The following is a 24694-nucleotide window of genomic DNA, read 5'->3' on the forward strand; positions in this document are numbered from 1 at the left end:
TGCAAATATCATTCGGTTGTCAGTATAAATAAAGATAAACCAAAATCGGACGAAATACTTTAATTTTTCGCTTGCGGAACTTGTTACAGTCGTTCTGGAGGTTCTTAGTTGTAAACCGGTATATATATATATAATAGAAAGAAATAATAAGATATACAGGATGTTTGATTACAGATGTTAAATTTTCATTCATTTTCGCAACGTGTGGCTTCTATACAACTATAACACCTTGCCAAACAGAAAATAACGTAACAACACGTCTTTGAAATAAATGTATAATGTTGATTTACGTATGTACACTTTGTCAGATGTACCCTAAAATGAAACAAAGTAATCAGGCGGCATCATAGACAAGGTTTCCTTGATGTTTAATGAAAAAAATGCTTTTTTGTATTTCGAATTTGTTTTGAATTTATTTGATCATAGCTTAAAGTTTTGTTAGAATTATATAAAATTCAGCGAAACATATAAATAAAACATCTGAATCCGTCTATTACATATGAAGCTGGTTTTGTGCAGTCGAAATTTTGTTGAAGCTAGCTTTTCACGTTGCCTATTTTTTAAATTTATTATATATATATATATATAGAGAGAGAGAGAGAGAGAGAAAAGCCGCTGCCTTAACCCTTAAATTGCACATTTGCTCTTTTAAATTTTTTATACCAATTTTGTTGTATATATTGATGTAAATTCCTTTTATGACATTGTAAATATAATCATTAGGGCCAACCCAAATTTAACTTAAAAAGTACTATATAATATTCCCACTGTTGGGACAAGAGTAGGTTAATATCTCAAGGTGAAATGTCCACGTCACTGTCCGATAAAAAAAAAATAACGGTCAAAGCATAAAGATTGGTAGATTAGCAAATTGCCCATTTAAATAATTGCTTATCAAATTAATTGGAAAATAATTAACAAGTAGATAATTTGCGACATTGATAGCGGCAATGCGGTCCGAGATAGTGGATTATCGCGGATTAGACATGCAATAGTTTTGCGAAGTGGGACGCGTCGGCTATTCCGAGTGTACGTAAAGGAGTCTAGGTGGACTTACAACTCCCCTCTCCCCCTCCCCCTAGCCTAAAATATGCTCTTTATTTTCACACATTACATTTTTTTCACAGCAACATTTTAACTTGCATATATTGATTTAATGTGTCTGATTTGTAAATGAAATTTTTTAAGAAAATTCAGTTTTTTTTAACAGAAAATTTCTCGGTGAAAGCAAATGTATATCAGAACGAGGTAGCGCATCACTAGTATGTCATAAAATCGATAAGCGTGCGAACATCACTAGCGATTATGTTCCCATGTCATTACCTCTAGTCGATAAGCGATAATTGTGCAATAATTGTCCTTACGTACGTATAGAGATTATTAAAACGTCACACGACGGCGCATTTGTTAGCGGGTTTTATTTGAAACGTTTCTCTTCAAATTATTTACCACTCCCTGGTAAAGTTTCACAGATGCTGAGATACAAATAAATGAAACTCAGCACGAATACAGACGAACTGTAATTAAAAACTGGACATTAATAGGGCGTTATTTAAAATAAACAATACACCAACGCATTAAGAACCTAAGATTTAAATTAGAAAATGTTTCAGAGACTAAGTAAACACTGATATGCGGAAGGCAAGCTAAAGAAAAATTCTGATATATTAAATGTAATACTTAAATCAAAGCCACGTACGATAATGTCTGATATAAAAAAGCACGAATATAGAAGATGTAACTTCTCAGCGTTCCATTGTAGGAAGAGGGGTCGATCGCAGCGCTCGGGGCTGACGGCCCGGTCCAGTCCCAGGTTTAAGGTCTTGCATTAGCGTTCATATTCACCGACTAGTCTCCTCTCTTTACGTACCAAATCAAAAATGATTTTAGCAATTGTACCGATAGCGGGCCTGCAATGAGATTTAACTATTATATTCATACATATAAATTACATCTGTATTTATATCGTATTATAAGATAGAAGGTATTATGAAGTTTCTTTCTCTACTTCTTATTTCTAAGTTAGAGCTTTGCTAAATGGTAATTAATGGTACTCTCGGTACTCTTGTGACACCTTATATATACTCTATTTTAATATTCTTGTTATTTTTTTATTTACTTATTGCTTTTTATTGTTTTTCTTATTACGTTTTTAAATCCAAAAAGTTCTGACGACACTCTTCTTTATGTCACAAGTGACGCGATGTCCTCCTCTATTCTCTCTGTTGACTGAGCCTGATTGTCTGTTTCACTAGGGTCAGTTGGCAGCGGTGGACTGTTCATCTGGTCGGTGTCTGTATTTGGCGATCAGTGACCACCACTCCAGATAACCATAAAACCCGCCTGTTATATGGATTATTCATCAATATTTTCTTGTTCGCAGTTTGCTTCAAGATATTCGACCTGGACAGAGATGGGATATTGAATAAAAAGGAACTGATCGACATGGTCGGGATACTTTGCACCGTGGCGAACGAATCCTTCAAGAACCAAAACTCCAGAGCCTCGACACCGTCTGACAGCACCGAGTCAGAAGCAGACCGGGGCTTTGACCCTGAGGTCATTTTGCTGAACATTCGGGACAAGCTGGTCACAGTGCCGAAGAACGGGAAGAGGCCGGTGTTTCAGCTCGGCCCTAATAACGGAGATGAAATTTCCGTGCAAAGCAAGCTAGATGAAGAACTTATCGATATAAAAGAGGTAAAGGTTTCATATTATATGGTAATAGATTTCTGCGTAATATGCTACTCAGGTTTAGGTGCATTTGTACAAACTCTATTTACTCTTTTTGCTTATGTTATTTTCGATTTCTCATGCTTCCGTCACAATATTATTTTATATTTAATTCAATGCATATATTTTGTACTTTTATTTATGTTTTTAATAAATACTTTTTCTTTAATAATAATTAAAAACTAATTGCGTATATATTAAAAAAATATCTAAAATGGTTCGAACTCGGATCAAACATCGATCTGATCAAGGAGTTTGGTCTCCCTTGTTATAGAAGAAAGAAATTTAAATGTTAAATACTTTGAAACTGTTATTGAACCTTGAGCGTCTGTCAACCAGGACACAGGGGACGAGGGTCTGATCGGCAAGGACATGGCGCTGACGGCTGAGGATTTCCTGATTTGGAGCGTGGAGAGCGCCGAGCGATTGGTGACGCCACTGCTGGAGCTCGTGTTCGACGTGTGCCACGTGGTACTAGGGCTTCGCCCCCAGTGTCGTCACCATGAGCGCGATATCGGTGAGTACCTTATCACGCCTCGCACATGACAAATAACTTAAAAAAAACATTCCTGCTTGGTTTAATAGCAGGTAGTTACCGTTGGAATTCGTTCAAGTTACTTAGTGTCAGAGAGAAATATAAGCATCGTATAACAATTTGTTTTGACGAGTCAAGCTTTTGGATCACATATCAGCAACTGTTATTTCATTGCCTTATTGCATAATCGACGACTTAATTGTTACGAAATTTTAGTAAAGTTTACAAAATATATATCTATGTTTCATACTTATTGCGATCATTTGTGTACTTCATATATATATACATATATTCTAGTTTACTAAATTAACTAGAATTAGAAGTTAATCTTGCATAATGACATCCTTCAAATTTAAAGCTACAAGTGTCATAAAGGAGTCCCGATTTGAGAAAATCCTAACCTAACCTAACCTAACTTTTTTTGGTTTCGGAGGGTAAATCTTTCGGATCAGTCAGTCAATCAGGAAAGTGCTGGGTATTTTCTGGGGGCATTATACACGTAGACCGCGGTATCTCCCGGACAGGGATTACCACGCGAACTTCTTTCAGGCTTTGCTATTTAAAATAGCCTGTCCCGGTGTGTACATAGTCACGCTAACCCAGAAACCCTCGTGGTACTATCACGACAGTTCCGCCTGAGAGTCACTGATGCTAGATGGAGTCTAGGGTCCCCACAATAAACACTCGCGATTCCGAAGCCCCGTTTTTGTAAGGGGAACACCATACTCCAGAGATGAAGCGCTGACGGCGACGTCTCCGAGCGGAATCTGTCCTCTGTCGATCCTGTTTGATTGTCTCCTTCTGGACCATGGCAGTCTCGCAGAAGGAAGAATCTTATCTAACATAACCACAAAATCAGTTTTAACCTTGTGATCAGTTCCACAAATATCCTTAATATAGTGATTAGAGTTATTTACTCCCAGCTTTTATAATCACCATTTTTTATGCTAATGGTCTTTGCTCATCACGTCTCAACCTATAGATGTTAACTGTTAGGCATATGCCCCCCTTAAATGATCACGACGATGCCTTCTCTCGCCTGCAGAATATGTACCAGTAAGGTTATATAGACACTTTAGAACGCGACCATAACCGACACGCTTGGAAGGTTCACGATCGCAGTATTGTGGTATGCAGAGGATACTGCTGTTCATCTTCTGGAAACTTCTTCAACAGTGACACCTGTATAATTAATGCACAAAGATTGTATCCGAATCGAACCTGGGATCTGCGATCGCAAATCTCAAGTCCTCTATCACTCTGCTACCACTGCCCATCTATCAGTCTATTCGAGGTGTACCAGAACAGTCTATATGTCTGAATTTCGTTACGTTTCTTACAATAAATTTGAATCCACGTACCATTAACTTGTCGCCGTCTACCAAGCCGTCGCGTTTTAAATTTCAAATTAATACAATTGACTTACAAATCCGCTGATACATTATCATTGACGCAAACTAATATATTTTCTTTTATTGGCCGTCTTTATATTAAACTATAGGTGATGTCATTTAGAGCCTAAACTTAGTGGTTAGAAATTATTACATACGAACGTGTGTTGCGGTTTCGATTCTCAAAATTAAATATGGTTGTAGATGAGAGTTGAATGAATTATTGAAACTATTTGTGATTTATTGTTTATACAATAGATAAAGGATGTTTCATAAAGCATCATGCAGAGTAAACTCTCTGAAATATGTTACAGTAATTTTTTTTTTCATTTGGAATGGCAATGGCCAGTAACTTATGGCAGCATAAAGTGTACAGGGACAGATAGTAAATAATAATTAATTTTAATTTGTAGAAATACGATTTTAGAAATATGTTTTTGTAATTACATTGTCGTTACTTTATTTATAATTTCTGAAACAATGTGATTGAGTGATTCATACATAAAAATGAATGTCAAATCATATCTTTAAAGCTTATACACATGTAACACAATTACACTAAATGAGGTGTAATACATATACTTCGTGTAGATAAATATAAATAATAATACTGTTGTGTTGATTCTACTAATTTCTGACGCATATGTTCCCGAAGTTTCCGTTTGAAACTGTAACGGCTTTTTACAATCCTGAGTTCCAAAGGCAGCTTGTTTCATAGAAGAATAGATTTGACAAAAAAAGAAGAGTGAAGAAAGTATATAAATATATTTTTAAAGACATATTAATAAAGTAGATAGGAATAATGGCATATTGTACTAATTTTTTTACAGTTATTTTATATTTAACTAATCAGTTTTTATGTGACAGTTGATACTTGTATAAACAAGTAATGTTCTTTATTTGAAATCGTAGATATGTTCGTCTTAATTGCGGAAACAGCCTTCCTTTTTATCGCGCGCTCGTGTGGTTTGTGTATATGAAACTTTGTCACAGTCAATGTCAAGAACACGGAATGCGCAGAGCGTATTGTGTAACCAAATAACATATATAATGCCATTGACATGAACATGAAATCGATGGAGACGCTTACTTATATAAATATCGAATCTGGCAACGTTTTTAACCCTTAATAGCCTGATTTACGAAAGAGATTTTTTTTTAATATTACTGTGTTTGCTTGAGGGTTTAGATCAGGGCTTCTTAAACTATGGGTCCCAAATAGGGTCGCGAAGCAAAATTCTGGGGTCCAGGGATTTTAATGTCAAACTAATATAAATACAATTTTATAATTTTTTTGTGCAATTTTAAATTTTAGATTTTTTTATGTTTCAAAACGAATTGTAAAACTATATATTTTCATATGTATATGCATATTGTTACCTAGTAAATATATCATCAAAATATATTTTTTTTATATTTGTATAGGGTCGTTAAGAAACTCGCAATCATAAATGGGGTCGTGAATGACAAAAATTTAAGAAGCCCTGGTCTAGATGAAGGGAAAAATCGATTTTTTTTATTTCGTTGAAAAGAATATTATACAACAGTAAAATTCGTACAGCCAACCTATAAAAAAAAACTAATAGTAATGTGAACATTCGGTTTAAAAGATTGGTATCAAAATTGAAACTCTAGGCTATTAAGGGTTAAATTCATCATCAAAGTAGCCGATGAAAGTGGAAGTCTTCGGTGGCTTGCTACCAGAGGCCTCCTTCTAAAGATCACCTTCCCACATTTAGCGACTTCCAGTTCGGACGTCGATTCATGTCAGCTTAGAAAGGCTTTCGGTTCCAATTGCCATCGTTTGCACCAGCATGTGTCAGGAAACTCCCACTTTAGACGTGAAGTTCTTTTGCGAATCTCATATCGTGTTCATTGTTTATCTAACAACTTATTGTTTATCAAGATTTGCAAAGCAATGTATCTAGATGTATTATTATAAATAGATCTTACATACTCTACTTGGGTTGGCGCGACTATTGTAGGTGTTTTCACCAGCACCATAGAAATTTTATTAGAAAAATGAAAATGTTTTTCTTTAGGATATCATCAGACCTTGTAAGGTCGGATTTACTAGAACAGGCTAAGCCATGGATGCACAGACCGAGGCCCGCCGGTCGAATACTGGTGGCCCGGCGACAGCAAAAATAATACTCTCGTACATTGGAAAAATATTGAATTCTATTCCAGAATAAAACCAAAAAGAAATAAATCTTAGCCAAATATGAAAAAGATTATTTATTGTCTTTAATTACCTGTACTTCTGGCGGCCGGCTCACCATCAGTTCATGATTTGCCCGAGTGGACCCTAGTCTTAATAAATCTGTGCAACCATAGGCTAAGGCATCCCCTACCTGTAATAAGAGGCGACTAAAAGAGCATCGGCTTTGAGGACGTTGAGGGTGGTGGTCTTCATCGTCCCCTCAGTGTGAACCCGTGAAGGGCAGCAACGCAAAATGGTGTTGCTGCGGTACAGCTTTCTCCCAGGATGTGTCTTGGAACAGTACTGAGAGGCAGCTGTGACCGCCCCTCCAAAAGTACCGAAGACGACCATTGGCTGATATATTTTTAGTGGGTAGGAATCCCAGATAACCCAGTCCTTCTCTCAGAAGACAGGGTTGTGTCAATCCTGAAGACGAACTGAAGATATCAAAAAAGGATATCATTATCGATGTCCAATAAATAAATTTGAAACTGTCTGTATTGATCGTATTACACTTAATGTCTGTTTAACTTGTTTGTGAACTGCGCTTGCCGGTCCGTATAGTAACGAAGTATAATCCATTGTAAAAGCCACAATCGTTTCAATCCATCGACACTCACTGCAAGGTGGAGGCCTCCCCCAATAATATCTGTAGGGGGGGAGGGGGTATACCAAAATAGGCACGCTTGGCAGGCGGGTTGACGATCGCAGATTATTGCTGACCATCCTCTGGAAAATTGTGACAATGATTTATCTTGTATAATTAATGCAGTGTGAATTATACATAAGACTATATCCTGGGAATCAAAGCCTGAGCTACCACTGCTCATGCGACCAAACCTCAACATAGCAAATATTTATACAGACCATAACTTTTTGCTTAAAAGAATATTTCCTACCTGAAAGTTGAATGTTTCAGAATTTGTTATCGAAATAAATGTTTTTATTAATTTTCATGAGCCACTCCTTGAGTTTTTTTTATATAATATCCTTCTACTTGGTTTTGCATGTTTTCTACAATGCCGTGGAACCCTGAATATATATATGAAATTACGAACAGCATAATAAAAATGGCGCAAAAGTAATGTCATAATGTGAACGCGTCTTAATTTTTTACAAATGGCGCCAAATGTCACTGTGCTGAAGGACGCTGCTGCCCTTCCTCTGGAGACTTGTTTAAGAGCAGTGGAAATTTTATACAATTAATGCACAAAGCGTGAATGTGATTGTATCCCAGGAATCTAACCTCAAAAATCAATTCCCAATCCTTACCGCTGATCTACAACTGCACAAGTGATCACATGGGGCTTAAATCAATAATTTTTACGCCTTTCTAAATTTGTTACCCCCTCCCCTCACCCCTATGTAACATAAATAAGCGAAAGGGTTAAACTAGTGTCCAGTTCACTTTCGAATTGCCCCGCATTGGAAAACACCGGTTCAGGCTTAACATCTCAGAAAATACCACTACAAGTTTTATCCAGTCGAATCGAAAAGTACTTTTAAATTCTTTGTATAAATTACTTTTGAATTTTTTTTTATTAATTCTAATTTCTATCGCTAGTGGTATTTTTTAAAATATTTATTTTTCGCTTAAACTAAACGCAGACAGTTGGGAGAGGGTTGCCGCTATTTGATACGGATCTTTCTTCTACCAGCTGCGAGGCACGACAGCGTTTTATAATTATTTACACAATTTTTTCTTTTGATTAATACAGGTAAAATCTAATATATAAAATTCTCGTCTCACGGTGTTCGAACTTGAACTCCTCCGAAACGGCTTGACCGATTTTTACCAAATTTTACATGCGTATTCAGTATGTCTGAGAATCGGCTACTATCTATTTTCCATACCCCTAAATGATAAGGGTGGTCCACCCCTAAATGTTATTTTTAATTTTTTAGACAATTTTTTTGGTTTTTATTTTATTATGATACAACATACAAAAATACATACAAACCTAAATTTTCACCCCTCTACGATCAACCCTTATCTTACATTTGTTAATTATTTTTTTTTGCAAAACAACGTTTGCGGGATCAGCTAGTTTATATATATTAACAATACAATTTGGAATACGATTGTTTTTGACTGATGATCAGATTTTGCGTGCGTCGTTAGTATTGTCATTTGCATGTCGGACACTGACTCTATCAGACGTATCTAAGGACATGTTACGAGTGTTTTCGCGGACGATAGCGCGATATGAGATAATGGAGATAGCTCTTATCAGCACCGCTCCGCTTCTTGTGGCGGTAGGAGTTTTGATATCGTGTCAAGGTGATTCGCGTACACGTAATCGATTGTTTCGAGAAATATGTGGCGCTAATCACTCAATTATAAGTGTCCTTAAACTCGTATGAATCGATAAGAGATTATATATACAGGGTGATTGATAATAGATGTAAAACTTTCAAAAGGTTGAATGGTATAGCTCGAGGAAGTTAGCTATACCATAAAGAGATCCCTCTGAGATATATTTATGTAATTTTATTTTTCAATCAGGTAGTACAAAGTGTGTATGAACAGATGGTAAACAATAATTAGTTTTTATATATCTAATATATAAAATTCTCGTGTCACGGTGTTCGAACTTGAACTCCTCTGAAACGGCTTGACTGATTTTTACCAAATTTAATATGCGTATTCAGTAGGTCTGAGAATCGGCTACTATCTATTTTCTATACCCCTAAGTGATAAAGGTTGTTCACACTTAAAAAAAATATATTTTTTAACGAAATTTTTTGTTTTTATTTTTTTATGATACAGCATACAAGAATACATACAACCATAAATTTTCACCCCTCTACGATCAACCCTTATTTTTTATTTGTAAATTAAAATATCAATTTTTTTTTGCAAAACAACGTTTGCGGGATCAGCTAGTAGTAATATGAATTTTAAAAACGTTTTTTCATACTTTATTATATCATTTCTAAAACCTTTTATTTTTTGATATAGTATATATATACACTTTAAAAGGTGTTACACAATCACCCGGTATAATGCCAATTCTTACTGAAGCTACGTTCATAATTCTAATTAGAAAATAATTAAGATTTTTATGAAAATGGAAAGCTATGTTAGAGATGGTTCTTTAATAACACTTTTGTGATAGATTTATTTGTTTATCCCGTACCAGTTCTGCGTTGGTTGCGACGAGAGACCTCGCGTGGGTACGCGGTTGGCCAGTTCTGGTACCTGGTGGGCAGCGAGTGGTGGAGCGCATGGCTGGCGTATACCAGCGCCGGAGATAACTGCTGCCGCGCCACGCCGCGTGTGCTTGACGAGGCCATCGTCTGCGATGAGAGCTTCACCAGCAACTCCACCGGTGAGCCATCCCTCATCACTATACTAACTCGGAGAAAAAGGTAAAACTAGTCTGTGGTGCTGTAAAGCAATTTACAACTGCCTCGGCGCCTTTCGTATGAGATACTCTGGTCTGTTTCTAACAATTCCCACTCCAGTAGGATACCAACTCGGAGAAAAAGGTGAAATTAGTCTGTAGTACTGGAAGGCAATTTACAACTGCCCCGGTGCATTTCGTGTGAGATACTCTGGTCTGTTCCTCACAACTCCTCTAGTGAGCCGTCCCCAGTCAGATTAACTCGGAGAAGAAGGTAACAGAAATGAAGACAGAGAGAAACAAAGTGTATTCTTAGTATAGAGAATGACCATTGAGGATATTTTAGAAACTAGAAGTGTCTTCTAGTCCAGAATTGTCCGGGTAAAAGTTTTTTAACATGGCTTGGTGTCGCAGAGTCTATGGGGTCGCTGTTATGGCGCGCGGAGACGTCGTCGCTGGGCAGCGGGGGCAGTGCGGGCAGCAGCAGTGGCGTGAGCAGCGCAGTCGTGCCCCCACACCCTGGACCTGTCGACAACCGCCGCCTGTTGGCGCGCGACGATCTCAAGGCGAGTCGGCATCACATTACACCATGATGCACCACTTTCTACCATAATCAACCATGCTTCACCACGTGTGATAGACGTTATCTGATTTCAACCACATTACACGTACACCGCCATGTCTCACTATATTTTTCCATTACCCACCTCACTCCACTTTGCTTGATACACCTAGAAGACTTTTCTTCGTTCCACTACATCTCGTCACTCCTACTACATTTTACGATCCCGCACGCACAACCGCTTCCTGTACCACACCACCATGTCGCACCCAATTCCATTCATCAGGCTTCGTAAGTGGTGGAGTTGATGGGTTTAAGTTGGACATTATACCACTAAGCCTCATTTCTGTCTAGCATTATCATAAATAACTCACCAGATCCAATTACGTTGTTCCACGACCCATAACTTTCCGCCTAGATCCATCATGTTCTATCATCTTGCGCATGCTCTACCATTTCCCATCAAACTACAGCTCTTTTGGCTGCAATCGACTTTCTCCAAACTTCGCCAAATTGACTCCTCTTAACAACTTTCCACCATGTTTCATCTGCATGTTCCTTTGTCCATAACCCACCATTGCACCATGTCCTATCATACTTTCGTGTGTACCTTTTATTTTCATGTCCATTACCATGACACTGTCTGTCTGGGTTGTCACAATATAATGGCCCTTCCCCCACTGAACCACAACTTTTGCTGTCATTTATACACAGGGAAAATATTTATAGCAAAAAGAAAATCACACGAACAAGTTTTTTTTTTTCTTTATGGCCCCCGCTAGTGGGGGCCTCTCGTACCCCCTATCTTTTGTGGGACAGGGACTTTACGGACAAATTTAATTATTCACATAATTTTTTATTATTTACTTTCTCTTCTTTCATACTTCACATTGTCTTTCGGTCTATTTTTTCATGCCTCAATTCTGCTGTCTTTCCCTTTTGCTCTGTATCACCTTTCATTCATTCCTCTTTTCTTTTTACATTTTCATAATTACATTGTTATTTTATATCACATTTTTATTACTTAAATTCTATAATTATTTTATATGACAGTACTGTATATTATTTTGCTCTTATTTTGTCTTCATTATCTATTTATTTGCAATATTTACATTTCATTTCTTTCTATAGCATTTTTAAGATTTTTCTGCAGAGGGTGATGAATGACTGTTTGGTGTCTTTTTAGCTTATCAGGGAGGCTACACGAACAAGTTTACGTGACGCCTCCATTCGAAAGACTGCTCTCTATAGCCTATATATAATTCTTTATTTCCTACATGTATACATATATAAGGATCATATTTCGCTATGTTAATAAATTTAATAACAAAACTTTGTGGTACATGGTTTGTGCAGGTGAGAACGCTAACGGGTGAAGGCGGGCACCTGCGACGTGACGTGACGCTCGCACAGCACCGCGACTTCGAGCTGCTGCCCGATGCGCTGTGGCGGGCCATCGCGCTCTGGTACGGCGGGCCCGACCCGCTGCCGCGACAGGTAACCCACACCCTTACCTATTTCCCCACGCTCACACACTAACCCCACACAAAGATACACACACCACTTACAAGAACATTCAATATTCACATATTGCAACAAAGACATCCCGATACAACGTAAACGACCCTAGCCTCCCTGATAGGCGGAAAAGATAAAAATAAAAACCAAAATACAATAAGAAATGTGATAAAATAAACAAAAAGCAAACACAGTAAATAAATAGATAAAAAAGATAAAATAGAACCAAAATGATACATAAAATTGTGATAGAAAATAATTATAGGATATAAGTAATAAAAATGTAAATTGAAAATGTGAAAAGAAAAAGGGAAAGAATGATAGATGAACAGAGCAAAAGGGAAAGAAAGCAGAAATGTAGCATGATATCTTTCATGCTACATTTCTGCTGCTGATAATAGACCGAAAGAGAAAGTAAAGTATGAAAGAAGAGAGAGAAAATAAAAAATTATGTGAAAAAATTAAAAAAGATAGGGGTATTTATAAAAAAAACGTAAACGACCCAATTTAACAATACACTCGTATGGATGTATTTGTTTGCGTCAATAACTACGAAAATAGACAATTCCACGCACACGTGCACATGTTCATACACTTAAAACATTCGTATACGTCTGTCATTCACACATACGTACTTTCCATACACTCACACATTTTCCATACATTCATGCACATCTTACATTCATACACACGTTACATATGCTCCTATACGCCTTATATACATACCTTACATATTCATATAAATGCCTCCCATACACGTATATGTCTTACATACAAATAAATTTTAAATGTAATGCTAAATCCGACACGAGTGAACGTCGATCCAAAGTCCAATAAGACAAAATCTGACTCTGCAAAGCGACTGTCATAAGCCATAAGACCTGGGAGAGTGTGTCGAAGACAATATGCACCAATTAATGTTGTGTTAAAAAATTAGGATAAAAGATCCTTTGATTTTTGTGAGATTTATTCAATCAATTGATGCGAATTTGCGTTAATAGGAGATAATAAATTCAAAATCCCCTGTTGCAGGTGATCAGACCTCCAAATTCAGAAGTAGAGATGGAGCTATACCCATTGCAGCTGAAAATTCTACGCCACGTACCAAGCACACCGAGTAAGTTAAACATTGCTCACTTTGGTACACGAAAATTTAGTTTATGCACATAGTGTGCTAATAGAATAACCATTTTCTTCTAATGATTCGAAAAAAAAATTTCATGCTTCACGTTAATGTGCATTAATGTTAGTCCACGCGTGGGCAGGGCTGAGCGCGGTGGGCGCCAGCGCCGCGAGCGCGGGGGCAGCCCTGTACAGCAGCGTGCCAGTCGCACCAGCCCCACCGGAGCGCCAGCTTGCCTATACCGCTGCCTTCTCTCGACTAGCTACCGTCAAGCAGGTATGGATCTCATTAATATTTATTTATTTAATGGAATCAGGCGCTACTTCGCGGAAGTCCGTCCTAAGTAAGAAAAGGACCAATATTTAGCCACTTAGCCGATTAGTGCTCTGTGTTTGGCACTAATCGGTGTAACATAACTCCTGAAGATGCCCCGTGGAGGGGTGAAACACGTGTTGAGTGATTTGGTGGTGGCGGTTGTATGATTCGCATTGTTTGCCGCATACGCATTTATCAACGGGCTGGCGGGCGGTCATTTCATTGCACGACCACCACTGCATGTGCGGAAGTGGCTAAATATTGGTCCTTTTCTTACTTAATATTTATTTGATCAGGTCAGCAACATTGAGGATTCAGAACTGATAAGCGAAGGTCGACAAAAATTATCTGCTTTTGATGGTGAAGAACTAAAATGATAGCTTGACTTCATCAGTCAATGTAGACAGATATTTTAAGAAGCTGATCCGTTGTCACTTGTAAAATGTTGCATATTACATGTTAGAGTCTAAAATAAAATAGGACGCAGACTTCCAGCTTCTGATGACCTTTACAGGGTCGATACGGTACAGCCTGTATGTGGATAATGTCAGCCGATAGACGATCACTGCAACTCCCGAATATCCACCTAGAGGGAGCCTTTCGGCATTTGGTCGCCACGTCCTAGTGCCAAATTTTACTAAGATTAGTAATGATAAACATTGAAATTATAATGATGTGGTCATCTTCAGGTGACGGAGTTCCTGTGCCAAGCGCTGGGACTGGCGCGCGAGGATGTACGGTTATGGTCGGTGGGCGCTGGAGGCGCGGCGCTGCTGCTGGACGATGAGCGGCCCACGCTGCACGAGCTGCGTCTACACGAGCGTGAGCGCGCACGCCTGTTGCTCGAACTGCGGAATCCTGATCTCACCTGGCCCGAGGAGATAGGCGCACTCAGGTATCTTAACCACCCCTATCTACACTACTTGCTACACCTGGCATTCATGTGGCTTCCCAATATAAAATTGACAGCCCCATCCAAGATCCCCTCGAAGTCTCGTCGGCCTCCAGCTTTTACCAGTCACTGTATTGTTTCTTATGATGTTAATGCTGTTAGCACTAAGACTTTTACAGCTTCGTCGGTACTGAGTTCACGGAGCGGAAAGGCCCGTGAACTCGATTTAAAAAACTAAAGCTGGTAGGGCGCCTACCAGTTGCACGGGGGCCAGTCACTTCGTTAACCTGATATATTTATAGTCATGAAGAGCTCCGTAAGTTAGTCTCCCAACTTCCCAATCCAAACGTGACAGCCCCCATCTTAGATCCCCTCGAAGTCTCGACAGGCTCCAGCTCTTACCAGTTACTCCGTTAACCTTATTTAGTCATTACCCTCGCTAAATACACGTGCAATTCATGCACAGAATCACTGAGCTCTCGCTTGCAACCTAAAAGCTCCTCATTTCCCAATCCTGTATCCTGCGACAGACCAGGGTCCAGGTCCCCTCGAGAGTAGCTTTAAAATACAAATACATTAACATGTTACTTCATCATCAGGGTCCACTTATTGGTGCAGGTCTACTCCCATGTCTTCCATCCTATACGATCTTCTACTGTCTTCTTCAACTCTCTCCTAACCGCTCTCTGACGTCATCAGTTCATCTGGAAAAAGGATACCTCCACACCGACTTGGGCGTGGTGTCGTCGACTCAGGTGGTTGTTACCGTCCAGGTAACATACGGGAGAGTGTGAATTTGAATGCTAAGAGTTTACGTGATGTTTCTGTGTGGCAGCATGAGCGGCGGGCGCGCGGTGGAGCGCCGCGAGACGCTGTCGGCGCCCGACGTGGCCGGCGCCACCGGCCTGCACAACCTCGGCAACACCTGCTTCATGAACGCCGCGCTGCAGTCCGTACGTACCACCCACCTGGGTTACCATCACCACATAGCTCACCTCTTACCTCGATAAACCAGGATGTAGAGTTCATACCCAAAATCAATTACCCTTTTTATATCTGTTTTACCTATGTATGGACTTATCACGATATTTCTAGAAATAATATGGTTAGAGACATGAGATTTGGTAGGAGTATTCCTTTTGCCAAGTAGAGATCAGTTAGATAACCATCCGCATCCGCGGGCGTGAATTCATATCCGAGTGGCTTGCCTTTGATTCTTTTTTATTTAACAAGGTTATAAAGCCTGTATTTTGTACTGAAATACAATTGTAAGTACTCATTCTTCTAGTAAAAATAATTTTTCATTGGTAGTTTAATTTTTAGCTATTATTAGTAGTAGTAGTTTCCGATGTTTGGTTATGACTTTGCGGGTATTAAAGACAAGTGACAGCCCATGCTGAGGTCCCCTCGTGGAGGCTAGGAAACTTCACCGAAGAGGTCTAAGAGCTTAGTGACCTCCCAATTCGATTAAATAGGCTCACCTAGGAGCCCTAGACCTTTGCTACTATTAAAGATGTCTTCAGCTAGGGCCACTCAGCGCCCTGCCACCCTCATACCCGCAGAATCTGTAAATGCCATTTGGACAGCAGTGAATCCAACAAAAAAGCTATAACTTAATGGTTGCGACCATTAGGCGATAAAGGCTTTTTTTGTCGGAGGGCCGTCAAGGGATAAATGAATATTTAATGAAATCAGGCGTTACCTTGCGGAAGTCCATCCTAAGTAAGAAAAAGACTAATATTTAGCCACTTCCGCACATGCAGTGGTAGTGGTGGTAACACAGTGTGTTTAGCACTAATCGGTGTAACATAACTCTTGAAAATGCCCCGTAGAGGGGTGAAACACGTGTTGAATGATTTGACGGCGGCGGTTGTGTGATTCGCATTGTTTGCCGCATACGCATTTATCAGCGGGCTGGCGGGCGGTGCACTTTGTTGCACGACTACCACTGCATGTGCGGAAGTGGTTAAATATTGGTCTTTTTCTTACTTAAGATAAATGAATGTCCACCCACATGGATGGTTAAAAAGGCGATGCATATTTTCAAACGCTTTTATGCAACTGGTACAACACAGGACTTTAGTTACTAATCGTACTGGGATCCTTTTAATTATGTAAATTTTCTTCAGGTGTGGAACACGGGTCCTCTGACGCGCTACTTCAACTCCGGCATGCACCTGTACGAGGTCAACTCAAGCAACCCCCTTGGCACGAAGGGCGCGTTGGCACTGCGGTATGGAGAGCTCTGTAAAGAGGTGCGTTGACCGTTTTCTGCGCGTGCGCACCCCCATACATATGAAAAACTTATCTATATAATAATTCAGGTTAATTTAATATTCTTTATTGTATGCACTACACAATACATATATTTTTATACTAATAAAAAAATATTATTTCTTTATTAGTATAAAATAATATATATATTATTATATAATTATTTCATACTAAAGAAAAAAGTACAATAGGCGGTCTTATCACACGAGGCAATTTCTTCCAGACAACCATAGTATGAAAACTGTAGAGGGATAAAGTAACGGGTAGTTAATGTGTACATATAGACAAAACATATATACAAATTTACTTTATATACATATTTACATAGCATATATACTCATAATAAATAAAAATATCAAGCTGACTGATTGCACTTACTTCAGAAAAAATAAAGAAACAGAAAGAAAAAAAAATAAAGGTAAATTATAAATGGTCTAGTAAATAGGTCTTAACCTTTTTCTTAAAAATAGGTAGTGAGGTAAATGATTTCACGATCGAACGGCCTGTGCTGTAAAAGATTTGACCATAAACGAAGAACAAACGCGCTCGCATTTTTAATTTCAGATTTAATATTATTATTTATAACTATTTATAAAATTTAATAGATGTCAATAAAAAAATAGCGATGTACCTAAAATTAGCGGTAGGAATAAAGATTACATTACTTTTGTTTTCTCAAAGTATAATACAATAAGTAATTCTTCCGTAAATTTTCTTTCTGCTGTAATATATTGTGTGCCTTAAAATACCGCCATATTTATAAGTTACGACTGATTTAAATTTGACATTTATAATACTTTATATAGTATGATTTAGGTTTGACGATTTTTTTAAATGGCATATGATACTGTAATACTAAGTGTAATTTGCATAATCTGTGGGTACGAGGGGGCGTGGTGTTGAGGGTGCTAAGCTTAAAAGCTCTGTTAAAGAAGCGAAAGCGAGAAAGATGCCTGGGAGTCCTGTTTCGAGCAGCTATGTACTATAATTTCATAGAACTAGAAGGATGGAGTTTTTAAATCACATGGCAAAGCTACGTGGAGGAACTAGTCTCAAGGGAGACCACGGTGGACCCTCGGTTTAGGCTGTCACTCGTCGATGACACTCGGCTAGCATTCTGATACAAAGGCACCTGAGAGGACGGAACCTTGACTTGACCTTGACCTTGCAGGTCTGGTCGTGCAGCGCGCGGTCGGTGGCTCCGCTGCGCGTGCGCTGGTGCGTGTCGAGGCACGCGCGCGGCCTGGCGGGCGGCGGGCAGCACGACGCGCAGGAGCTACTGGCCTGGCTGCTGGACGCCCTACACGAGGACCTCAACCGTGCAGCGCCGCCCCGACGTCTCGCGCCCCACGCGGACTCCGCCGCACGCCCGGACCAGGTACACCACCCCACCACTCCTCCATCTATATATATAGGCTTTCCCCCTAGATTTCTAATAAAACGCCAGCATCCAGCGTTTTCCGACCAAGATCGTCCATCCACCTCTTGGGTCAATTAATACTATCTGGCTAGACCAGGTTTCCCGCCGAACACCAACACAACTTCCGTCAGCCACATCCCAGTACCAAGATATAAAACTAATCTTCTACCACACCCACCGATCTTCATCATCATTGCAATCTTTACACGTCTACTGCTCACTGATACAGCCGCGCGACCGGACCTGGTGCACCACTACAACTTTCGGCACATCCACCACCCGCACTCCCAGAATCAAAGTATAAAACCTGACTTTCACCAGAACTTCCAGTGCCCTGACCCCTGCATCTTCTATATCTACTATCTGTTCTAACATCAATCACAATACTACTACAAAAACTGAACTTAATTGACTGCCTTAAAGTAAAAAGAATAGGTTAAAAATAGTTGGTAAAACTCTGTTACACAAGACTTGCATGGCATTTAAGTTTTAAAGGTTTGCTGGTAAGGAATCCCATAAAACCCACATGAAGACTTCCTTCCAGAGAGCAGAATACGTGGGACTTATCTTTGGAAATAAACATTTAAATCCAAAGACTTAAGGGTGGGATCTCTTAGATCTTGGGAAATGTGGGCCTTACTGCTAATTTGTTAGCGTTAGAGCTTTTTAAAGATGGTAATATGTTCAAATAATAATGGGGGTTAAAGGGAGGGGCTTTATCTTCCCTGTATTTCCAAAAAAACTTTTTTTCCTATTAATAATTTACCAAATCACACGTCGTGTGTGCCGGGATCAGGTGGTGGCGGCGGAGGCGTGGGAGCAGTTCACGGCGTCGAACAACTCCATCATGACGGACCTGTTCTACGGGCAGCTCAAGTCCAAGGTGCGCTGCGACACCTGCGGCCACGAGTCCGTGCGCTTCGACACCTTCAACATGCTCAGTCTACCCCTGCCCATGGAGTCCTACGTGCGCTGCGAGGTCAGGGGTACGTTGACATTTTAACCCAGTTATCTGCTACCACTAGCTTCAGCGGCTCTTAGGCAGACTATGGATCTACGTGTGCTCGTACCACCATAATAACACCCGAATATAGAATAATTTCAGGGTCTCTGGATGTTTACTAATTTGGACCTCTTTGGCCTTCCTCATGGACGACGATAAATGTGGCCCCGCGCTACTTAGGTGCTGCTAGGTAATGTTACAGTAGACGATTGATAAGAACAAAACTAAGATAAGGGGGTCGGGTAAGCCCGACAACAAGAAACTAAAAGTTAAATATAATAAAAGAGTTAGGTCAACTATTGATGGTTATAGATAAGTAAATGGATACAAAGTATAAATAATTATTGGAAATATATAAATGGTATAAATATATGTTGTGATATAAGTACCAAATGTAATTGAGGGAAGTAAAGCTATGTGTGAAAGAAGATCAGAACGCGAAGAGTAAATATGTGAAGGATGTCAGGAAAAAAAAACTGAAAAACTCCTTGACACCCAAAATGTAACGTCCCTGCAACACACGGTAGGTAAATTTAAAAAAAAAACAATCTGGGAAGAACCGTATCCTTTTATTGTAAAAGAAATTGTAATTTTTTATACCAAAATCAATTTTTTATCATTGTATATTTGTTTCTAGTGATCCTGATGGACGGTTCCGTTCCCGTGAAGTACGGAGTGAGAGTGAACTCGGAGGGTACCTATTACGACCTGAAGAAGAAGCTATCGGAGCTGTGCGGCCTGTCTCCTGAATGGTAAGCTTGATTTAACAACTACAGGGTGTGATGTGGAAAAACGTTTATTTAATTATTAAAACAATTTGTGCGCGGAAAATGAATAATTCGCCTACGCGCGGTTGCGCATCGAACCATGGCTCAAATCCGACTCTCTGGAACTGCAACGGCCGCGGGCGCACGTGCTGCGCGTCTTGGCTACCTGCCAAGAGCAAGCGAGAGCGCGTATCGTGCACGCCGTGCGAGTGAGCGAGACGAGTGGGCGAGACGAACAAAAGGTTGAGCGTTGTGACGACGTCCGCGGGAACTTTCACATATGGCGGCTTTTTATATAGCAATATTATTACAAGGGGCTTTAAGGTTAAGAATTAGAGACCACAGACCTGTCAGAACAGCGTAGGATGTCCACCCACAAGATCCGGACTGCGTCCGGAATTCCTTGCCGTACTAAATGCATTACCATTTTATGGCTGTGTATTAACAATACCCAAATTGTCAATTTGACGATAATAAAAAGGAAGAAATATTGTCTGTGGCAAAGTTAATAACTAAAAATCAGTTCAAATTAGTTCTTCAATCGGCCGAGCGTGGCGCTACTGTCATACGCATACATACGTTTTATATTTATTTGCGGGCTACATTGTTATTGATGTGTAATCAATATAAGAAGTTTATTAAACAAAAAATTATGTGTCAGTATTTTTAAGTGATAAGGATATTGTAAAGAAAAGTGACCATAAAGAAAAGAACTTGCCCTAGTTCTTTGTTCAGGTCATGGTGCGTTTATAGATATGCAGATACATATATATATATAAAAAATCGGTGGCGTGCGGAAACTGTGTGTTATGTTAATATTATATGTTAATCTTTTATTATATAATTCCAAGTTGGATATCATTATTATTCTTAGATAATACTTCTTTGTTAGCACAGCGCTTGTCTGAGAATATATATATATATATATATATAAATATATATATATATATATATAAATATATATATATATATATATATAAATATATATATATATATATATACACATATATGTATGAGAGTGTTTAGCGTGCGATGCACATTTTATACTATTACGAACAACTAGCGCCATCTGTCGACACATGACGAAACTACAGAGTTACGACATGTATATGCAAATATATATCCCAAAGGTGATTCGTCACAGCAGTTTGATATCTAGTGCAATAGAATTATGTGATATCGCAGTATGTTGCTGGCGGTGGTCACCGGCGCGACCATCACTCGGCTGCTGCAGGACGGCGCCAAGCTGAGCCCCTGCGGTGCCGCCGACCTGTTCGCGTACGAGATTCCGCCCCCCGAGACCAGTGCCGCCCAAGGTTAGTCAGAAAGTAAAACCAACCATGCCGTCAAGTTCTTATATCACTTAGCTGGGCACTTTGTGGAAGCTGTATACGTGTCATTTAACCCTTAAATGCATAATGACGTAAAACTGCAACATACCACTTAAACGTAAAATGAGAGAGTAAATGCATAGTGTTGTATATATGCAACATAAGGTTTTTTTATTAAAAAGTAAGTTTAAAAAATATTATATACATTTTAATTTTTTTTGCCCTGCATTTTGGTGTACTTATCTGCAAGATAAATATTTTTTTAAAAGTATAAATAAAAGTCATGCATTTAAGGGTTAAACCTTCATCGTCCGCGGGCATGAATTCACGCCCGAATGACTCGTCTATATTTCTTACTGGAATACATTTGAAGTACTTACTCTTATATTATATATATATTCTTCTAGAATATGTTTTTATTGATAGTTTTATTTCTATCTGTTATAATCATAAGTTTCCGATAGCACGTAATGGCTGCAGGCGTTAGGCGTTAAAGAGATTCTTGTCGGTTGGCCGTCAAGGGTTAATACGTGTTTAATGGAATCAGGCGTTACCTCGCGGAAGTCCATCCTAAGTAAGAAAAGGACCAATATTTAGCCACTTCCGCACATGCAGTGGTAGTCGTGCAATAAAATGCACCGCCCGCCAGCCCGCTGATAAATGCGTATGCGGCAAACAATGCGAATCACACAACCGCCACCGCCAAATTACTCAACACGTGTTTCACCCCTCCACGGGGCATCTTCAGGAGTTATGTTACACCGATTAGTACCAAACAAAGAGTCTGTGTGGTTAAATATTGGTTAATATGTGGTTAGTATTCGGATTTAAATGCCCGAGAGAACCATACTTCCAAGAGCGTTGGCGCTGGGTTACAGGAGAAACTTCATTAATGTTTCTGTACATGGTTCCCTGGTGTATGAGTGGTAGTAAAAGCTCCCTGGGTGTACAGACTGGAGCGGCGCGGACGTGTGGTCTGCGTGCGGACCAGCTGCGGGCGCGGCGGGGGGCGGCGCGGGGGCGTCGGCGGCGGCGGGGGAGCGCGGCGGCTCGGTGAGTGTGCGCGCCGCCTCGCTCTGCATGCCCGCGCTCTTCTGCTTCAAGGTTAGCGCTCGCACACGCCGCCACGCACACGCACGCACACACGCACCTAAACCTATACGGCACCTATACGTGTACGCGCCAATACGTGTACGCGCCTATACGTGTACGCGCCTATACGTGTACACGCCTATACGTGTACACATCTATACGTGGACAATTAAGAACTAACGCACAACAACGCGACTTATTGAATTCAAAATATCTTTATTAAAGTAGGCACTTAAATCGTGAATTGATTTTAACATTATAAGTAATAAGAGGTACCACCGGCTCCGAATGCCAGACCGCTGAGAAAAGCCGAGAAACTCAACAGTTGCTCTTTTTGAATGAAATTTAATAATTTTTAATGTGTATGTTATAATATCAGCCGTGAAACGAGTCAACAATTCAAGTACCTCACATTTCGATCGACTAAAAACTCTTGAATGCTATAATAAAAGCTATGTTATTTAGTTCTAATTCTAAATTTAAAACAAAGAAACGGAAGGCCTAAAATGATCTTGTGGAACTTTATTTTACTTATGTACACTTAAATCAACGAAGGATTTGTTAACTTTTTGAAAGACGAAAAATCTTAGTGGCAATTATATATATATATATATATATATATATACACACATGATAAATGATTACATTAAACAATACCATATGTCATGAAATAATTTTTCTATCACATTTATACACCGGTTTGGTATCTGACTGGTAGAGAATCTCTGCACTGCATCAAAGCCGCCGTTAAACAATGTAGATAATAAGTGAATAAGTGAAGAAACAATATTATAACCTATCGTCTTCCCCCTGCTCCTCCTCTCTCCCTCTCCTCACACACATACTCTCATTTCACGAATTTATCGCACGCCACTTCGACCGGGTGGAATTAAATCCGTTCTTACCTGACCTCTACTCTTAATGTTTATGTCTGTTAAATTTTGATCCTTATATAAATATATGACAAGCACCATTTTAGGGTTCAATGGAAATGTTAAATGAAAAACGCTGGTTCTATAGCACGTCTATGGGAGAGGCCCATGTCCAGTAGTGAACGTCCCACAGCTGAAATGATGATGATAAACTATTAAATTAGATCTTCACCTAAATAATATCTCATGAAAGATCTTTCAACCCAAAAATGTCTTAAATTGTCTGTGTTAACTTGCTTGATTGCCTTTGCTCCTATTCATAGAGTTAACCATATAAATAATTGAATAACGTCAATAAGAAAGGCCCATGTCCAGCTGTGGACACCCTATTTCTGAAATGATAAGGATATCTGTGCGAACATTTATGAGTTTGAAACTATTATAGCTCTATTTTAAAATTTATATTTGGAACAGTTGATTTAATTCTGAATTATTTACATAGATGTCGTGCAAATCGTTCTTTATTGTCCACGTTACTTATTCTATTTCCCGCCTACCCGCGCAGCGATGAAAACGATGCCATAGTAAAATAATTATAAATGATATATTTAAATTAGATAATCTATATAAATAAATAAAATTTTATTGTCTGTTTGTATTATTAAAATTATCGCTTTTTATTACATACGTAAGAATATATATGGTACAAATATATGAATTATATTTTTTTCTGTCTCTCTGTTTGTTGCGACTTATATCTGAAATGATTTCGACGAAACTTATACTGGCAGATAGTGCTGGAATAAGAAGTAACTTGAGTTATTTTTTTTTTGTTATATTCCACATCCACGATTCGCAGAAGCAACTAGATTATGATCAATATTAAATACCATATTTGATTTTTTTTACGAATTTGACATAAGGGCGCATACACACTATATGTTTTGTGATTAACAATTTATTAACTGAATATCACGCCCCAACTGCAATGAGTTATCGACAGCGGATATAGCGCGACAGACATCTATACACGGACATGTCCCCATTGAGAAGGTAACAAAGAGTATTTACATCATCCATGAACATACGATATGTAAATAAAACCACTAACCACTGTAAAGAAATACACGTTCACAACGCCAAAACCGATAGAAACTGTAGCAAATGGAATAAATAGTAAACATGTTTAAAAATTAAATCTGTTTTTCGAATATTTCTAAATATTTGACATGTGCAGACATTACCTATAAAGTCACGCACCATAACCATTCAAATTGTTATAATTAGAAAGCAAAGTTCACAGTGACCGCTTGATA

The 24694-nt window shown here is 39.0% G+C and overlaps 1 protein-coding gene across 1 annotated transcript in view; it reads left to right on the forward strand.

Moving 5' to 3' along the window:
- The window catches only part of Usp32 (Ubiquitin specific protease 32), a 64518-nt gene that overhangs the window by 27198 nt on the left and 12626 nt on the right, over positions 1-24694 (forward strand). Inside the window, exons 5-19 of the mRNA XM_068767736.1 lie at positions 2384-2700; positions 3073-3250; positions 10006-10194; positions 10624-10775; positions 12128-12268; positions 13322-13406; positions 13555-13688; positions 14417-14622; positions 15455-15572; positions 16749-16874; positions 18065-18271; positions 19110-19299; positions 19954-20068; positions 21269-21399; positions 22367-22518. Coding sequence (XP_068623837.1) covers positions 2384-2700; positions 3073-3250; positions 10006-10194; positions 10624-10775; positions 12128-12268; positions 13322-13406; positions 13555-13688; positions 14417-14622; positions 15455-15572; positions 16749-16874; positions 18065-18271; positions 19110-19299; positions 19954-20068; positions 21269-21399; positions 22367-22518 — 2441 coding nt within the window. The remainder of the gene's footprint in view (positions 1-2383; positions 2701-3072; positions 3251-10005; positions 10195-10623; positions 10776-12127; positions 12269-13321; positions 13407-13554; positions 13689-14416; positions 14623-15454; positions 15573-16748; positions 16875-18064; positions 18272-19109; positions 19300-19953; positions 20069-21268; positions 21400-22366; positions 22519-24694) is intronic.

The sequence above is a fragment of the Battus philenor genome, unplaced genomic scaffold, assembly GCF_028537555.1.
Source record: "Battus philenor isolate CCGP_79_NKW_IND1 unplaced genomic scaffold, ilBatPhil1.0.hap1 SCAF_23, whole genome shotgun sequence".
In the NCBI taxonomy this organism is placed as follows: Eukaryota; Metazoa; Arthropoda; class Insecta; order Lepidoptera; family Papilionidae; genus Battus; species Battus philenor.